Genomic DNA, 14523 nt, shown 5'->3' with positions numbered 1-14523 from the left:
AGAAGGGAGGTCGCCGGGGGGGCGGGGGCGGGCCGGTGCGGACGGGGTGGGGGGTGTCCCGGGGCCCGGGCGGCCGAGGAAGCACTTGGAGGCGCCAACCGGGGCATGAGTCCCGGAGCGGGCACGGCAGGTGGACGTTCTGCGCGTACCGGAGGAAGACGAGAGCCGCTGGGGGATGCGAAGTGGCTGGGTCCTGAAAGGGCGGAGTTTCGGAGTAAATTGCTTTAGGGGGCGGGGTGCGTGTGAGCTCCGAAAGGGAGGAGCTACGTAGCGGGGTTCGTAATGGGAGGGGGCTTCAGAAGAGGGCGGAGCTAATGAGAACGAATTAAAGGGGTGGGCTCTTAGATGACAAGCCAGGCTTGGGGTCGCGGGGTGGGGTGGGGAGATGGGCGGGGGCGAGAAGGAAGACTCCCGCGTAGTCGCAAAGGCAAGATCCAGGTTCGTGGCGAGTGGGCGAGTGGGCGGGGCCTCGAGCCCGGGGGCGGGGCCTAGGTCTCGGGGTCTGTCCGCGCTGTCTCGCCCACTTGCCTTCCCCCCGCACCCCTCCGTTCTTTTCGGTTATTTTCTGCTACGGCCGTTCCCCGCCCTGCCCTGGGCCCAGGGGGCCGCGGTGTGCGCTCGGGTCTGCGGGAGGAGTCGGTGAGTGCGGCTCCCCGGGCGAGGGCGGAGCTGGGCGGGGCCTGCGAAGAGGGGTGTGGCCTGCATGGGGCGGCCAGCGAGTCTGCGGGGGCCGGAGACCACTTCGCGGCCCCGGAGGGCGATGGGGGGGGCACCCAAACGGCGGACAGAGAGAGAAGGGGACCGGAGGGTTACCGGTGAGGACCAAGCGGCTAGCACAAGAACACCTGGCGCTTACTTGTTAGGCGGGGCCGGGGATGGGACTAGGGGCGGGAAGGGTGGGGGTGGGGGGTTGATGAGGTCGGAGCCCCGGACAATCGGGGGGTGGGGCCTGGGCCTCGGTAGCCGGGCGAGAGTGCGGGGCCGAGGAGCTTGAACTCCTTTTAGGCCTTTTAAAGGCTTCTCTGAACACCACCTTCGTGAGTGATGTGCCTGCGTGGCTGACAGGCGGGTCACAGCTGTCTTGAAGCCTGGAGACCCCAAAGAATTCGGGGTGTGATTTGAGTGAGGAGCCGGGAGGGCCAGGGAACCGGGGTGCTGCTAGCCGCTTAGAGCCCCTGGGTCTGGAAGAGCAGTTGGAGAGAGGAAGCGGGACTAGAAGGCCCAAGTTCGGCCAGCCTTTTGGGGGTTCCCCTGTCCCCCGCAATCCTGGCCGACTGACTGGCAGAAGCTCTTCTGACCACAGTCCCTGATCTCCGTCAGAAATGGGGAACGTGCAGTCGGAGTCGTCCACAGGTGGGGGCTCCCGAAAAGAGCAGGCCTCGGACCGCGCCTCCGACTCCCGCCGGACGTCCCTGGTAGAGCCCGAGGGGACCCCCCCGTCCCCGGCCATGCGCCTGGCCCGGGGGCTGGGCGTCTGGTTCCCTGGCAGCTCCGCGCCCCCGGGCCTCCTGGTACCCCCGGAGCCGCAGGCCTCTCCCGCGCCCCTGCCCCTGACCTTAGAACTGCCCTCACCAGTGACGCCCCCTTCAGAGGCGGCGGCAGCAGCCGCGGTGTCCACACCACCCCCGCCCCCTGTGGGGACCCTGCTGCCCGCACCGTCTAAGTGGCGAAAATCCACGGGCGCCCCGGTAACCCGGATCCGCGGTCTGTTGGAGGCGAGCCATCGCGGCCAGGGCGACCCTCCGAGCCTCCGCCCACGGCCGCCGACGCCGCGGCCACTCACCCAAGAGGACCCCAACTTTGCCCCGAGGGTTTCAACCCCGACTCCGCCGCCCCCGGAGCCGCGGAAGCCGCCGCCGCCGCCGCCTTCCGACCGTCAGACCCCGGACCGCAGAATCGCGCCCGCTCTGGCCACACCTGCCAAAGCCCCTCCGGAGGGCCGGGCCGGGCCGGGCGCCGAGACCCCGACGGCCGGCGGACCCCGCCGAGGGCCGCTCCTGCAGGCGGGCGAGGGCGAGATGGCCCGGGCCGCGGCCTCGGAGTCCGGCCTGAGCCTGCTGTGCAAAGTCACCTTCAAGTCGGGGCCCCCGCTGGCTCCCCCCGCGGCGTCCAGCTCCTTGCCGGCCAAAGCCTCGCTCGGGGGCGCGGGCGCCGGAGGCCACTTCTCCGCCACCTCGGGGGCCATCTCCTACGCTGAAGTCCTCAAGCAGGGGCCCCTGGCACCCGGGGCCTCCCGCCCGTCGGGGGAGGCCCCGCGGGGGGCTCAGGAAGCGGAGGGCGGCGACGGAGACGGCGAGGGGTGTTCCGGAGCCCCCTCGGCGCCTGCGTCCCACGCCCGTACCCTCCCTCCGCCTCCCTACACCACCTTCCCAGCCTCGAAGCCCAAATTCGAGTGGGTGAGCGCTCCCGATGGGCCCGAACGCCACTTCCGCTTCAACGGCGCAGGCCGGGGCTCCGGGGTGCCCCGACGGCGCGCGGCCGCGCTCTCCGGGCCCTGGGGCTCGCCGCCTCCGCTGCCGGGGCGCACGCTCCCGGCCTCCGCGCCCCGGCGGCCCGCGCCCGCCCTGCTGGCGCCGCCCATGTTCATCTTCCCGGCGCCCACCAACGGCGAGCCCGTGAGCGCCGGGGCCCCCGGCCCGCAGGAATTGCCGCCGCCGCCGCCCACGCCGCCGCCCGCGCCGCCGCCCGCACCGCCGCCCGCGCCGCAGCCGCCCGAGCCGCTGCCCACGCCGCTGCCGGTGGCGCCCGCGCCCACCCCGGGTCCAGGCCACTTGGAGTCGGGCCTCGCTCCTGCGCCGACGCCCGCTCTGCCCCTCGCCTTGGCCGCAGACCAGGCCCAGGCGCAGGCGCAGGCCCAGACCCGGGCTCCGACCCCGGCTCCGACCTCAACCCCGGTCCCGGCTCCGGCTCTGGCTCCGGCCTCGGCCTCAGCCCAGGCCTTGGTCCCAGCTCCGGACTCAGCTCCGGCCCCGGATCCGGATCCATCCCCAGTGCCAGCGCCAGCGCCAGCTCCAGAGCCAACTCCAGAACCAGATCCCAACGTAGCTGAGCCCTCGGCACCTGCACCCGCCCCCGTCAAGACCCGCACGCGCAGGAGCAAAGGTTCCCGCGCGGCCCGGGCCGCAGCCCGTGAGGATGGTGCTCCTGGCGATGGTCCTCGCGGGCGGACTGCAGCGACGGAGGACGGCGGCGGAGGGAGTGGCGGCGGCGGGGCTACTCCGGCCGGGACCGCGAAAGCGGGCACCACACGCCACTGGCCACCCTTCCAGGTGCTTAACTCTTGTCCCTGCAAGTGTTACTGTCGCCACCAGCCGCGCCATCGCCGCCTACCTCGCAACGTGTCTGCCTGGTGAGGGGACGTCGGGGAGCAGGGCCGGGGGCATATCCCTAAATCTTCACCCCACTTTCCTGGATGGAGTCCCCTTCAGCCCTTTGCATCTAACCCCGCCGAGCACCAACCCCTGAGTCCAGCCAGGGCCAAGGGAACATCTAGCCTCGTATCCAGACCTCAGGGCTGCCCCTGAGCCCTGTTACTCTCTGGGGTCACCAGGGACAAAAGCTGAACTGAGCCTTGACCCAGCCCCTGAGGGCACCAAGAGGGACCACATCCACATCCCCAGCTTTTTGGGGCATCTGGGGAGATGATTTCTGCACAACCCTTTGTAAACCTGACGCCCCACGGTGGGAAAAACATCCCTGGCCTCAGCCCTCTTAATTTCTGGCAACTTCTCAAGGGAACACTGACCACCAGAGGGGGCTAATGCTCTCAGGCCAGGCCAGTCTTCAAAAGCAGGGGAGACAGCTTCTTCCAGTGACACTCCCTGGAACCCCCTCCCCCCCCCCCCCCGCCACACACACACACACACACACACACACACACACACACACTGAATTCCAGGACCCAGTCATCACTGGGAGACTATTCTAGACCCCTTTGGGACTCAGCTGGGGGCGGGGGGGGCACTCTCCCCCTTAGTCCCCCTTTCAAGCAAACAAGTGGCCACACCCCTGCCTTTGGATGCCTGAGATGCAGGCATGCCCTTTGAGCAGGCGGGCCTTTGAAGCTTTGCAGGGGTCCAGGCCTGGCCACCTGCCTGGCCCTGCTGATTCCTCCCTCCCCCTAGGCTGAGCACACCCACCAACCACCTGAGCGAGCCGCCCTGGGTCGCCACCATCAAGCTGGCTGGCTCTCTGGTAGCCGGGCTGGAGCATTATGACTTACAGGCCACTCATTCCAACTGAGCACAGTGGAGCCCATGCGCTCTGCCTTCCCCTCCTTGACAATAAAATAACCAGCCTGATGTACAGCTGCCTGCCAGTGTCCGGAGGGCTGAAGGGATGAGGGTGGGCAGGGTTGTAGCTCTGGCTAGAGCACCCCCTGGTGGAGCAGGGAGGCCCAGCCCAAAACAGCAACCCATGTATATTATCTGGACTGATGGGGTCCAGGGGTGAGATGGTCTCATTTTCTGATGCCATTTGTGAGTGGACTTGGTGCCAAACTCTGGGAGTCTCTGCGACCCCTTTGCAATGGAAAACTCTTCCCCATTTATGTCAGGGAAATGAAGACTTTCCCAGCTCAGCCAGACGGGGTCTGCACTCTTAAGGGGGTTTGGGGAGGGACAAGACCCAACAGAGCCTGCCAGGACCCCCGTCTTTTGCTCATGCAGGTCTAGAACTGGTAATCCACAGTCAGGTTCTGTTTCACAAGTTTTAATCATTTTTCTCATTCATTGCAAACATTTTTGGGGATGGCAACACCACTCCTTGGCTTAAAATTAAAAAAATTAAAAAAAAAAAAAGTGGTGCCTCAGGCTGGCCTTCCTGCAAGTCTGCAGTGGCCCTGCAGTCCCTCCTCCCACACCGGGCACCCCCACGGGTCACAGTGCCAACAGGCCCTGGGCAGAGGGCAGGTGTGTCTGAAGTCTTCAGAAAGACCACTGAACAGAGGCTGACACCGCCACCCACAGCCCCCAAATCTCCATTTCAGTTAGGAACCTGTCTTCTCGTGTTCCTGGGGAGACAAGGGCCTGAGAAAGGATGTCAATCCGTTTATTGGAAGAAGCCTTGCCCGGAACTTCAGTGCTGGCCTAGGCCCGGCCCCAAGCCAGCGGGCTCAGACGATCATCTCCAGCTGTCGCGCATACTCGATCACCTGCTTGGCCAGTTCCGTGGAGGGGATGGTCGTATCTTCCGGCTTCTGCTGCTGGCTGGCAAAGCTGTAGTAGTTGTTGAGGCCCAGGACCCACCCACGCTGCAGGGAGGGAGGGAGGAGATGGTGGGGTGATGAAACAGGCTCCGGCCCACCCACCAAACGTGCCTTGGGGGTGGGGATGGGGGAATGCCCTGTAGACTCTACCATCAGAACTCTAGGTGAACAATTTTGCCTCCTGCCTCTCCGTGCCTTAGTTTCTCCAAGTTTGAGTTGGGAAGCCTAGCTGCACCCCGCTGGTGTCAGCTCCAAAGTAGATCACTGTCTCAGCTGCCACTAGGATCAAACTCTCACCTTTTCTAGACTTCTTCTTGGGTATTAAGAAATTTCGGGGGAGCCACACCAGACAGTACCCAAAACTTACTCCTGGCTCTACATTCAGGGATCACTCATAGTGGGCTTGCGAGGGGAACCAGTTGGTAAGCATTCAAGGCAAGCGCCTGACACTGTACTCTCTCCAGCCCTCCTCTAGCCTGTTTTTTTTTTTTTTTAGGGGGGGGGAGAGGTTTGGGTCACATCTGGCAGTGCTCAGGGCTTACTCCTGGCTCTGCACTCAGGAATTACTCCTGTCAGTGCTCGGGGGACCATATGTGATGCCAGAGATTAAACCCAGGTCAGCTGTGTGCAAGGCAAGCGCCCTCCCTGCTGTACTATTGCTCCTGTCCCTCTAGTCTCGACCCTCCTTGGACAGGGATCACTGCAGCCTCAGGCCTCAGCAAAACTGGGTACCTAACTCCTGCTCAAACACCCCACTGAAGTCTGGGGAACTTGGACAGCAGCCTACAGGGTTTCCCCACAACCTCTCAGTTCAGTTCCCAGGCACCCTTCAACCCCGGTTCTACAAATAGGGAAGGAGTCTGGCAATTCGCCTTACGTCACAGCAGGACTTAACCCTTAGCAGTTTGGTCCAGTATCCCACCAAACCATCCCATGTGCTCTTAGCGAGTGTAGCCTCTGGCCCCACAGCCCTGCACCCTAATCACCTTCTTGGCGTAATCTGTCATCTTTTTGGGGGTGCTGAAGAAGAGGATGCGGGTGGCTTCAGTGAAGAGGATTTTCTCATAGGCTTTCTCGATGCACCCCGCAATCTCATCCCTGTAATGAAGAGGCGCTCGTTACAGAGTGGGCAATTTTCTGGACTCTGTGCTCCCTGGCAACCCCAGAGGGCTGCACAGTGTCCCCTGCCCCATTTAACAAACAAAAGCCCAGGAACGGGAATGGCCTAACAGGAAGAATGCCAGGGCCAGCAGTGCCTGCATGGAGACATCTGCTGCCAACCAGCACTCAATCCCATGCCCAGCCTGGGGGCCAGGAGATAAGAGCTCTCCCAACAGGGTGCTGCACCCCATTTCTGCATCCTTAACCCCTACTAGGAGTCACCCTGTGATACTAGAAGCAGCATCGAGTCACAGAAGGAGGGGTGAACCCTGAGTGGGGGAAGGACCCATTTCTGAAGTTCCTCATCACTTTGGAATGCTGAAATACTATTATTTTGTTTTGTTTGGAAGGGGCGGGGGGGGAGGGGGGCCCCCCCGGGAGGCACAACTGGTGATGCTCAGATTATACTCCTGGTTCTGCTCAGGAGTCATTCCTGGCAGTGCTCATGGTACCATATGGGGAGACAGAGATCAAACCTGGGTCAGCAGAATGCAAGACAAATGCCCTACCTTCTGTAGAATCACTCTGGCTCCAGTAAAGCTGAAATACTTAAACTGGTAGCCCAGAGAGACAGCACAGCAAGCAGGGCTCTTGCTCTGCATGCAACCAAGCAACCCAGGTTTCGATCCCAGGCATCCCATATGGTCCTCTGAGAATCAGAATAAAACCCTGAGCATTGCTGGGTGTGCCCCCATTACCCTAGAAAAAGAAAAACACAGGGCCAGGAAGATAGTACAGTGGGTTAAGGCATCTGTCTTACATGGGGCCAACCAGAGTTCAATCCCTGGCATCCCATAACTTGGTCCCAGACCCAGGCAGGTAGACCTCAAAACCAAAAAGTAAAATAACCTAAGCCAATGAGCTGGAGCACTCCTGGGAAAGGCGGTCCCAGGCCCATACCACTTTCAGGTACCCACAGGCAACAGCCCAGAGCAAGGTAAGGCTGGTACCCGCCAGCACAGGACCAGCTCCCAATCACACACCAGGAGGGGCACACCCAGCTCACTGCGGCCAGACAGGACTCAGCCTCAGCTGTGACTCAGGCACCCGCTCTTTCTGGACCAGCCCCCCCAACCCCACCCCCACGGACCTGATGGTGTCGAGCAGGATGTCGATGAAGAAGGTATAGCTCTCAGCTGGGATGTTGCCTTTGGCCAGGAACACCTTGTTGTAGCTCCCCTCCATCAGGTACTGCGGAGGCCAGCAGGGAGGAGGGTGAGGAAGAGGAAGCCCAGGGGCTGACCCCCTGAGGGGCCAAACAGAGCACCCAAAGTTTCCCTGATCCCCACTTGCAAACCCCTCTGCCACAGTCCCTCTGTTTCCCATGCAGACTCAGGCACACGCCCTTCACAAACATCCTTGCCAGCTATGGCCTAACCAGCACATCAGCTCACATATTCCTAGCCAGCTGGGCCCTCCCCAAGTGGCTCTTCCATTTGTACCCTTTAGAGGTGTGAGGATCACACCTGGCTATGCCTATGGGTTCTGTGGACACAAGCACCCAGGGCCCCATTTCTGCATTGGGCCTTGTGGGCAGGCTGCCTGTGCCCCTGGAACGCTTTCTCCCCAGATGTCCATGCGCCTGGGTCTTTCCCCTTCCAACGCCACCTTTCAGCACACTTTCCCTGACCACCTTCAGCAAACATGTCCCCCGCCCCTAACTTCTGGCCACTTCACCGTGGTGCCTCTCGCCTGTCCCCTCTCCTGCCACCAAGGCTTTACCTGTGCTGCTTGCCATTTGCCCACAGCAACACTGGGCGTGTGGCCAGGGTCTCTCGGCTGTCATTAGGGAGAAGCTGGCCCTCCCCTCCAGGAAGCCCCCATCAGTGCCCATCCCCGTGCCACCCACACGCAGACTCACCTGCTCAAGGGACACGGGATGCTTGATGTACACATTGGTCTGGATGTCCTTGGCAGGCAGCCGTTCCAGCTCCGTGTGGAATTCGGCCACCCGGTTCTGGGACAGCAGGAAGAGGAGATTGAGGCCCAAGAGCTGGTGCATGTAGGCAGACTCAGGAAGCTGCTCCCTGGAGGCCAAGATGGAGGAACCAAAGTGAGCAGGGCTGAAGGGTCTCTCAAGCTCACCCCTCCACCCCCTCACTTGACTCCAGTCACCCAAATGGCTGCCCCCTGCCACCTCCCTGGAGGTGTGCGTAGTTCTGGACTTCCAGACAAAACAGGCACAGAGAGACATTAAGGAGCCGTGAATCACATGAACCCAAGCAAGTGACCTTACTGCTGTAAAGTGAGTCGGTCTCAGTTCCAACTTCAAAATAGGTACAATAGCCACTTTGTAGAGGCAGGTTAAATCACTACAGAGATTATGAGAATTACATGATTTAACCTGAATAAAGTTATTGCAATATCACATGTCCAATAAAATATTAAGTGTTAGCAATGATCATGATATTAAGAATTCCTAAGTGATCTTGAGAAGGAAATGTGCCACTGGTGGGGCGGGTTAAGAAAGGGAACAATGGACAATGGTGGAGAAGAAAAGTGCCTGCCCAGAGGCGGGCGGACAGGAAACTGGGGACATCGGTAGAATACCAGTGAAGGGACTAGTGTTAGAACACTGTGTCTGAAATTTAATCATAAATATCTTCGTAGTTCTATAATTCACGGCGATTCAATATGTTTAAAAAAAAAAAAAAAGCAGAGCACCAAGCATAATAAGAAAATGTACCCCACTCATGAATCATAGTGAAACCTGAGGAATGATCCTATTGCAATACAACTAAATACAAACTGCTGTCTAAAGACTATAAAGCAACAGTCCTACTGATGCTCATGGAAATCAGAACAATGGATGAACAAAATGAGAACAAGGGCAGTGAAAATAAGAGAATACTTCAAATAAAAATCAGAGGCCAGTAATCCAGAAGATGGCTCGATGGTTTACAATTGCTCGCCTGGCAAGGGAAAGGCTGCAAGTTCGTACCACAAGTCCTAGGGTGACTCCCTACAAAACTGCCATCAGGGATGCTCAGTGCTGAGACTGCCCTGTACGTGGCGAGAGGAGGGCAAGCATGAAGCCAGGAGCATAAACCTGGGTGCACATGTGCAGACACAATTCTGACTGCCCTGCGCTCTGGGGCTCCCTGCTGAGGGAGAATAAGAAATCAAAGAGCTTCAAAATCAAGGGGCTGAAATTAAAAAATTCCAAGTGAAGGATTTCACAGTAAACCCAATAAAGCAGAGGACTGAATCAACGATCTGGAAAACAGGGTAAAGGAAAAACATCCAAAAAGCCTAGCCAGTGGGCTGGAGAGATAGTACAGCGGGGAGGGCGCTTGCCTTGCACGTGGCTGACTTGGTTTGATCCCCAGTACCCTATAAGGTTTCCCAAGCCTGCCCATAGTAACTCCTGAGTGCAGAGCCAGGACTAAGCCCTGAGCACTGCCAGGTGTGGCCCAAGAAACAAAACACAAACAATACAAAAAGATTAGCAAAGAAAAAATTCACAAAGATAAAAGCGTAACATACTTTTGGAACATTATCAAAAGGAATGTTCACATCCTGGGGTTTGAAAGGGAGAAAATACAGAGAGGAAAAGGAGGCAGAGATCTTTTTTACTGGGGAAATGGGGGAATGGTAGGGGTTGGTCCATACCCAGAGGTACTCAGGGCTTACTCCAGGCCTCTGTACTCAGGAACTGTTCCGGCAGGCTGGGGGGGGGGGGGGGTGAAGAATTATATGGGATGCTGGAAATCGAACTGGGGTCCCAGCAAGGCAAATACCCTATCCACTGTACTATTACCCCAGCCCTGGGGGGCAGAAACCTTATTTGAAAAACAATAGCCATGAAGTTTCCCAGCCTCAAGAAAAACAGACCTCTCGATCCAGTTCAAAGCATTTCAAACAAAATAAACAGAAACTAACATATACGGAGTATATAATAATTAAAATGGAAAAAAATAAATATAAAGAAGGGGGATTGGAGCAGAAGGCGGCCAAGAGTGACATACAAGAAAACCTACGGGACAATCAGTGATTTCTTAGCAGCAATCTTACAGGTTGGAAAGGAACAGCATGTTTTCCAAGTGCGGGAAGCAAAAATATCTCAACCAATAGTACTTTTATACAGCCAAGCTATCACTCAGAATAAAAATAGAAAAGGGGCGCAGGAGACAGTGCAGCAGGCAGGGCAACTAAGTGCACCCGGCCAACCTGGGTTTGATCTTTAGGGCACCCTGAGCACAGCCAGGAGGAAGACAGGAGCATCACCAGGTGTGCTGCAAAATCAAAACCAAAAAGTAGTAAAGAGCTTTACAGACTTTTTTTTGTTTTGTTTTAAGAAAAGGACTTGAGGGGCCGGAGCGATAGCACAGCGGGTACGGCGTTTGCCTTGCACTCGGCCGACCCAGGTTCGATCCCCGGCATCCCATATGGTCCCCCAAGCACTGCCAGGAGTACAGGAGTAATTCTTGAGTGCAAAGTCAGGAGTAACCCCTGAGCATCGCTGGGTGTGACCCAAAAAGCAAAAAAAAAAAAAAAAAGAAAAAAAGAAAAGGACTTGAGGGGCTGGAGCAATAGCACAGCGGGTAGGGTGTTTGCCTTCCACTCGGCCAACCCGGGTTTGATTCCCAGCATCCCATATGGTCCCCTGAGCACCGCCAGGAGTAATTCCTGAATGCAGAGCCAGGAATAACCCCTGTGCATCGCCGGGTGTGACCCAAAAAGAAAAAAAGAAAAGGACTTGATTTCCAAATCTTGAAAAGCCCTGCCTTTCAAGAGATACTAAAAGGACTTCAGAAAAGTAAAAAAAATGTTCTTAGAAGCAGAGAAAAACAAGAATGGAAAATGTAAGGGTGAGGAGCAAAATAAAAACTGGAAAATATTGAAAACTGTTAGAATAGGGGGAGAAAAAAAACAAAAAAAAAACCTAAGACCAAGTTTCACATGAAAACCTTTCTTCCAAACAGGCATATGTGGGGCCAGAGTGACAGCACAGGTAGGTAGCTTGCCCTGCTCATGGCTGACCTGGGTTTGATCCTGGCATCCCATAAGGTCCCCCAAACTCCTCCGGGAGTTTCCTGAGCACAGAGTCAGGAGTAAGCCCTGAGTGGGCCCCAAATAGAATCAAAACAAACAGGTCATCTCATATTACTATGAGAAATATCGAGACTTATTAGCATTCATGCAGTGAGCCAATTGAAAGGCATCTAGATGAACCCTCAGGATGAAAAACAAAACTGAACTTAGGGGGAGAGTACAGCTGCAGGGAGGGAGCTTGCCTTGCAAGTGGCTGACCCAGCTTTTATCCCTGGCATCCCATATGGATTCCCCACACCCCCGCACTGCCAGGAGTGATCCTTGAGCACAGAGCAAGGCATAAGCCCTGAGCACTGCCAGGTGTGGCCCAAAAACCAACCAGAAAAGATCCTACTGGAGCCATCAGGGGATGAATCTGAGGAGGTGGGTCTGGCTCATACAGGACAACCCTGTGGCCTTTGGGGCAGGGGGCGGCCAGGTGAAGGAAGATGATGAGGAGGGGCCAAAGCAGCAAGCATGAAGGACAGAGCGGCCACATGCCAAGGATGAACTGTGAGTCCTCACTTGTAATCAAAGTAGTAGCACTTGAGCTGGGCCATGTACCGCTCGAAGGACGGGATGTCTTTGCGAAGGATGCTCCACTGGGCTCCGATCTCCAGGATGTCACCTGAGGAGGACAGGACGGGCCCTCAGGGGGTGCCGGAGTCCCTCCCCAGATAACCACCCCACCACCCCCCACCAATACCAGAGACACTCACGGGCCAGAATGAGCTGCTGTCTGGTCAGTTTGGTCCCAGTGGTTGGCAGGAAATTGAGTTCCAGGAGAACCAGCTGAGGGGGAGGGGAGGTGGGAAGGAAGAAAGGAAGCTACTTCAAGGGGAAACCAGTATCTTTCTGGCCTCAATCATCCCCTCTAGAAAATGGAGCTAATGATGATCCCTGACTCATCCAAGTTGTTGTATTCAGAGTCAGTCATCATTTGGCACGGGGCCTGGGGACACCCTGTGGTGCTTATTTATTTAGGATTTCCTCATGTGACAAGTATTAATAGCCCCTCTGGGAAAACAGGAAACACCCCATACCAGAAGCAATGGGCCCAAGGTGGGGAGGAGAGGGCTAGTAGCCCCTCAGTTCTAGGCCGACTTTCCTGTGTTGGAACCCCACCCCCCATATCGAGGCGGAAGGAAGGGGGCTAGCCCCGACTCCCCCAATCCAGCTCGCACAATCCTGACACAGTCCACACCCTCTCAACACCTTAGTTGGGCCCTAGGGATCTGGGCTCCCCACATTCCTTTCCCCGAGCTGGAAGCACCAGGAGCCCCATTCTGGATCTCTTGCGAGTCCTATTTTTCCTAGGTTCAGCCTTGCCTTCAGGGGGCTGTCCCCTCCCCAGACCCTCTCAGACCCTCCCTGGGCCTGGCCGGCCCCGCATCTCCCACCATACCAGCCTCCTCCTTGCATCCCCCTCGCCCAGTCCTCGTTCCCGCTTTGGTTTCCGAAAAGCTCCGACACCCCCACTCCGTTCCCTTCCAGGCCTCAAGCTTTTCACCTCTCCCCCTCGGAGGGGCCCCAAACCCCTCTCGGGCACCCCCTCCCCCGCGGGGCCGCCCTGGTCCCCTCCCGGCCTCTCCCTGCCCCGCTTCCGCACCCTAGCCCCTCGGGGACCCCCGGCCGGCGGCGGCTGCACGGACTCCCTCGCAGCGCCCGGTACCTTGAGACGGCCCAGCTCTTCGCCGCACTTGCTAAGATTGGGGCTTTTACGGTTCCACTCGCCCTTGAGCTGCTCGTACATGCCGGCCGCTGCCTGCAAAACGGCACCCGCGGCCGCCGTGGGCCCAGAGCTCGAGAGGCCCGTGGCCCCGTTCACCGCCGCCGCCGCCATCTTCCGTGATGCGGCAAACAGCCGGCCCCACTTACGGCAGCGCCGCCGCCGGACGCTGCCGCGGCGGAAGTGTGGCCTGGAGGCGGAGCCCCAGCCGGGGGCGGGGCCGTGTCTGCCTGTCTCCGCCCACCGCCGAGAGCGGTCCCTCCCTTCGGGGCGGTGCTCTCGGGACTTGGCCGTTAAAGAACACGGGCGCCGGAGCTCCGCCTCTGCTGTCACTCAAATGACGACAGGAAGTTATTTTCCGCCCCAATCAGAGATGGTCGAACTCGCGACGCCTCCCGCGCTTCCCCTCGCCAATATGGCCGCTTTAACTTTAACTTGGGCGCTCGGAGGCTATGTTTCTGTTTTGCAGGTTCTATATTCAATAAAGGCTGTCGGAATTTGTTTTTTAAGCGTAGAGTTGGCGGTGGTGGAGATTTTGGGACATCTGTGTCGTCCTTTCTGTTTTTATAGGACTTGGAAAAGCTGGTAACTTCCAGGGGACGGGTAGCTGGTCTGTGATGCATCCTTCCACATTTTCCCCCTGCTTATGCTTATAAGCACACATTTTGGAAAAGTCGTCTTATATGGCTTTGAATACAACATATGTGCGGAAGATTCCCTAGTCCACAATATAGACATGTGTGCCTAGTTCAGTTTTCCTTAACTTCCAACTATTTCAATTCTATCAGAGCAGTTTTATTAGTTTCCTTTACTTGAATGTCACCAGCACATGATAGTCAATTTATTGAATGAGTCAATGGCTGGATGTGTAAAACACCAAAACTGATTTCATGCTGTTCATATTTGCTGGGATGGGGGAGGGGGGCCGGGGCACACCCATTCATTCTCAGGGTTACTCCTAGCTCTCTGCATTTCTGGAAGTGCTGGAGGGTCATATGGGATGCTGGGGATGGAACCTAGTTTTAGTGTGTGCATGGCCAGCGCCCTATCAGCTATACTATCTCTCCAGCACCTATACTTATTTTCTTAAAAACTTGGGGGGCTGAGAGGGGTTTGGGCCACACCCAGCAATACTCAGGGTTACTCCTGTCTCTATATTCAGGAATAATTTCTGGTGGTGCTCAGGGAACCATATGGGATGCCTGGGATCAAACTCTGGTCAGCTATCTACAAGGCAAAAGCCTTACCTGCTGTATCCCTCCAACCCGATTTTTTTTTTTTAAGCGGGGGTGGTTTGAGTCACACCAAGCAGTTCTCAGGGTTTACTCATGGCTCTACTAGCCCTGGTGATGCTGGGGGGACAATATGGGGTGCCAGGGATTAAACCAGTATA

General features: G+C 57.5%; 2 protein-coding genes across 3 annotated transcripts; one reads left to right on the top strand and one right to left on the bottom strand.

The window, feature by feature from the left end:
• Positions 1-373: 373 nt before the first annotated feature.
• Positions 374-4268, top strand: GGN (gametogenetin). Of its 2 annotated transcripts, XM_055145854.1 has the most exons (4): positions 399-438; positions 602-639; positions 1304-3349; positions 4125-4268. In XM_055145854.1, exons 3-4 carry the CDS (start codon positions 1323-1325, stop codon positions 4240-4242), a joined length of 2145 nt encoding a protein of 714 aa, XP_055001829.1. In that variant the 5' UTR covers positions 399-438; positions 602-639; positions 1304-1322; the 3' UTR covers positions 4243-4268. The 2 variants fall into 2 exon arrangements, with proteins under 2 accessions (XP_055001828.1, XP_055001829.1); XM_055145853.1 differs by having other exon boundaries at positions 374-639; positions 1321-3349.
• A 426-nt stretch (positions 4269-4694) lies between these two features.
• PSMD8 (proteasome 26S subunit, non-ATPase 8) lies at positions 4695-13763 on the bottom strand. The gene is given in 9 exon segments (XM_004600757.3): positions 4695-5251; positions 6193-6304; positions 7458-7558; positions 8229-8394; positions 11927-12029; positions 12121-12193; positions 13074-13336; positions 13339-13393; positions 13704-13763. Coding segments are annotated over 9 exon segments (1071 nt in total). The 3' UTR covers positions 4695-5113.
• Positions 13764-14523: the final 760 nt, after the last annotated feature.

This window comes from Sorex araneus, chromosome 8 (assembly GCF_027595985.1).
Source record: "Sorex araneus isolate mSorAra2 chromosome 8, mSorAra2.pri, whole genome shotgun sequence".
NCBI classification, from domain to species: Eukaryota; Metazoa; Chordata; class Mammalia; order Eulipotyphla; family Soricidae; genus Sorex; species Sorex araneus.
The sequence above is the reverse complement of the archived record's forward strand: the minus strand, read 5'-3'. Positions and strand labels throughout refer to the sequence as shown.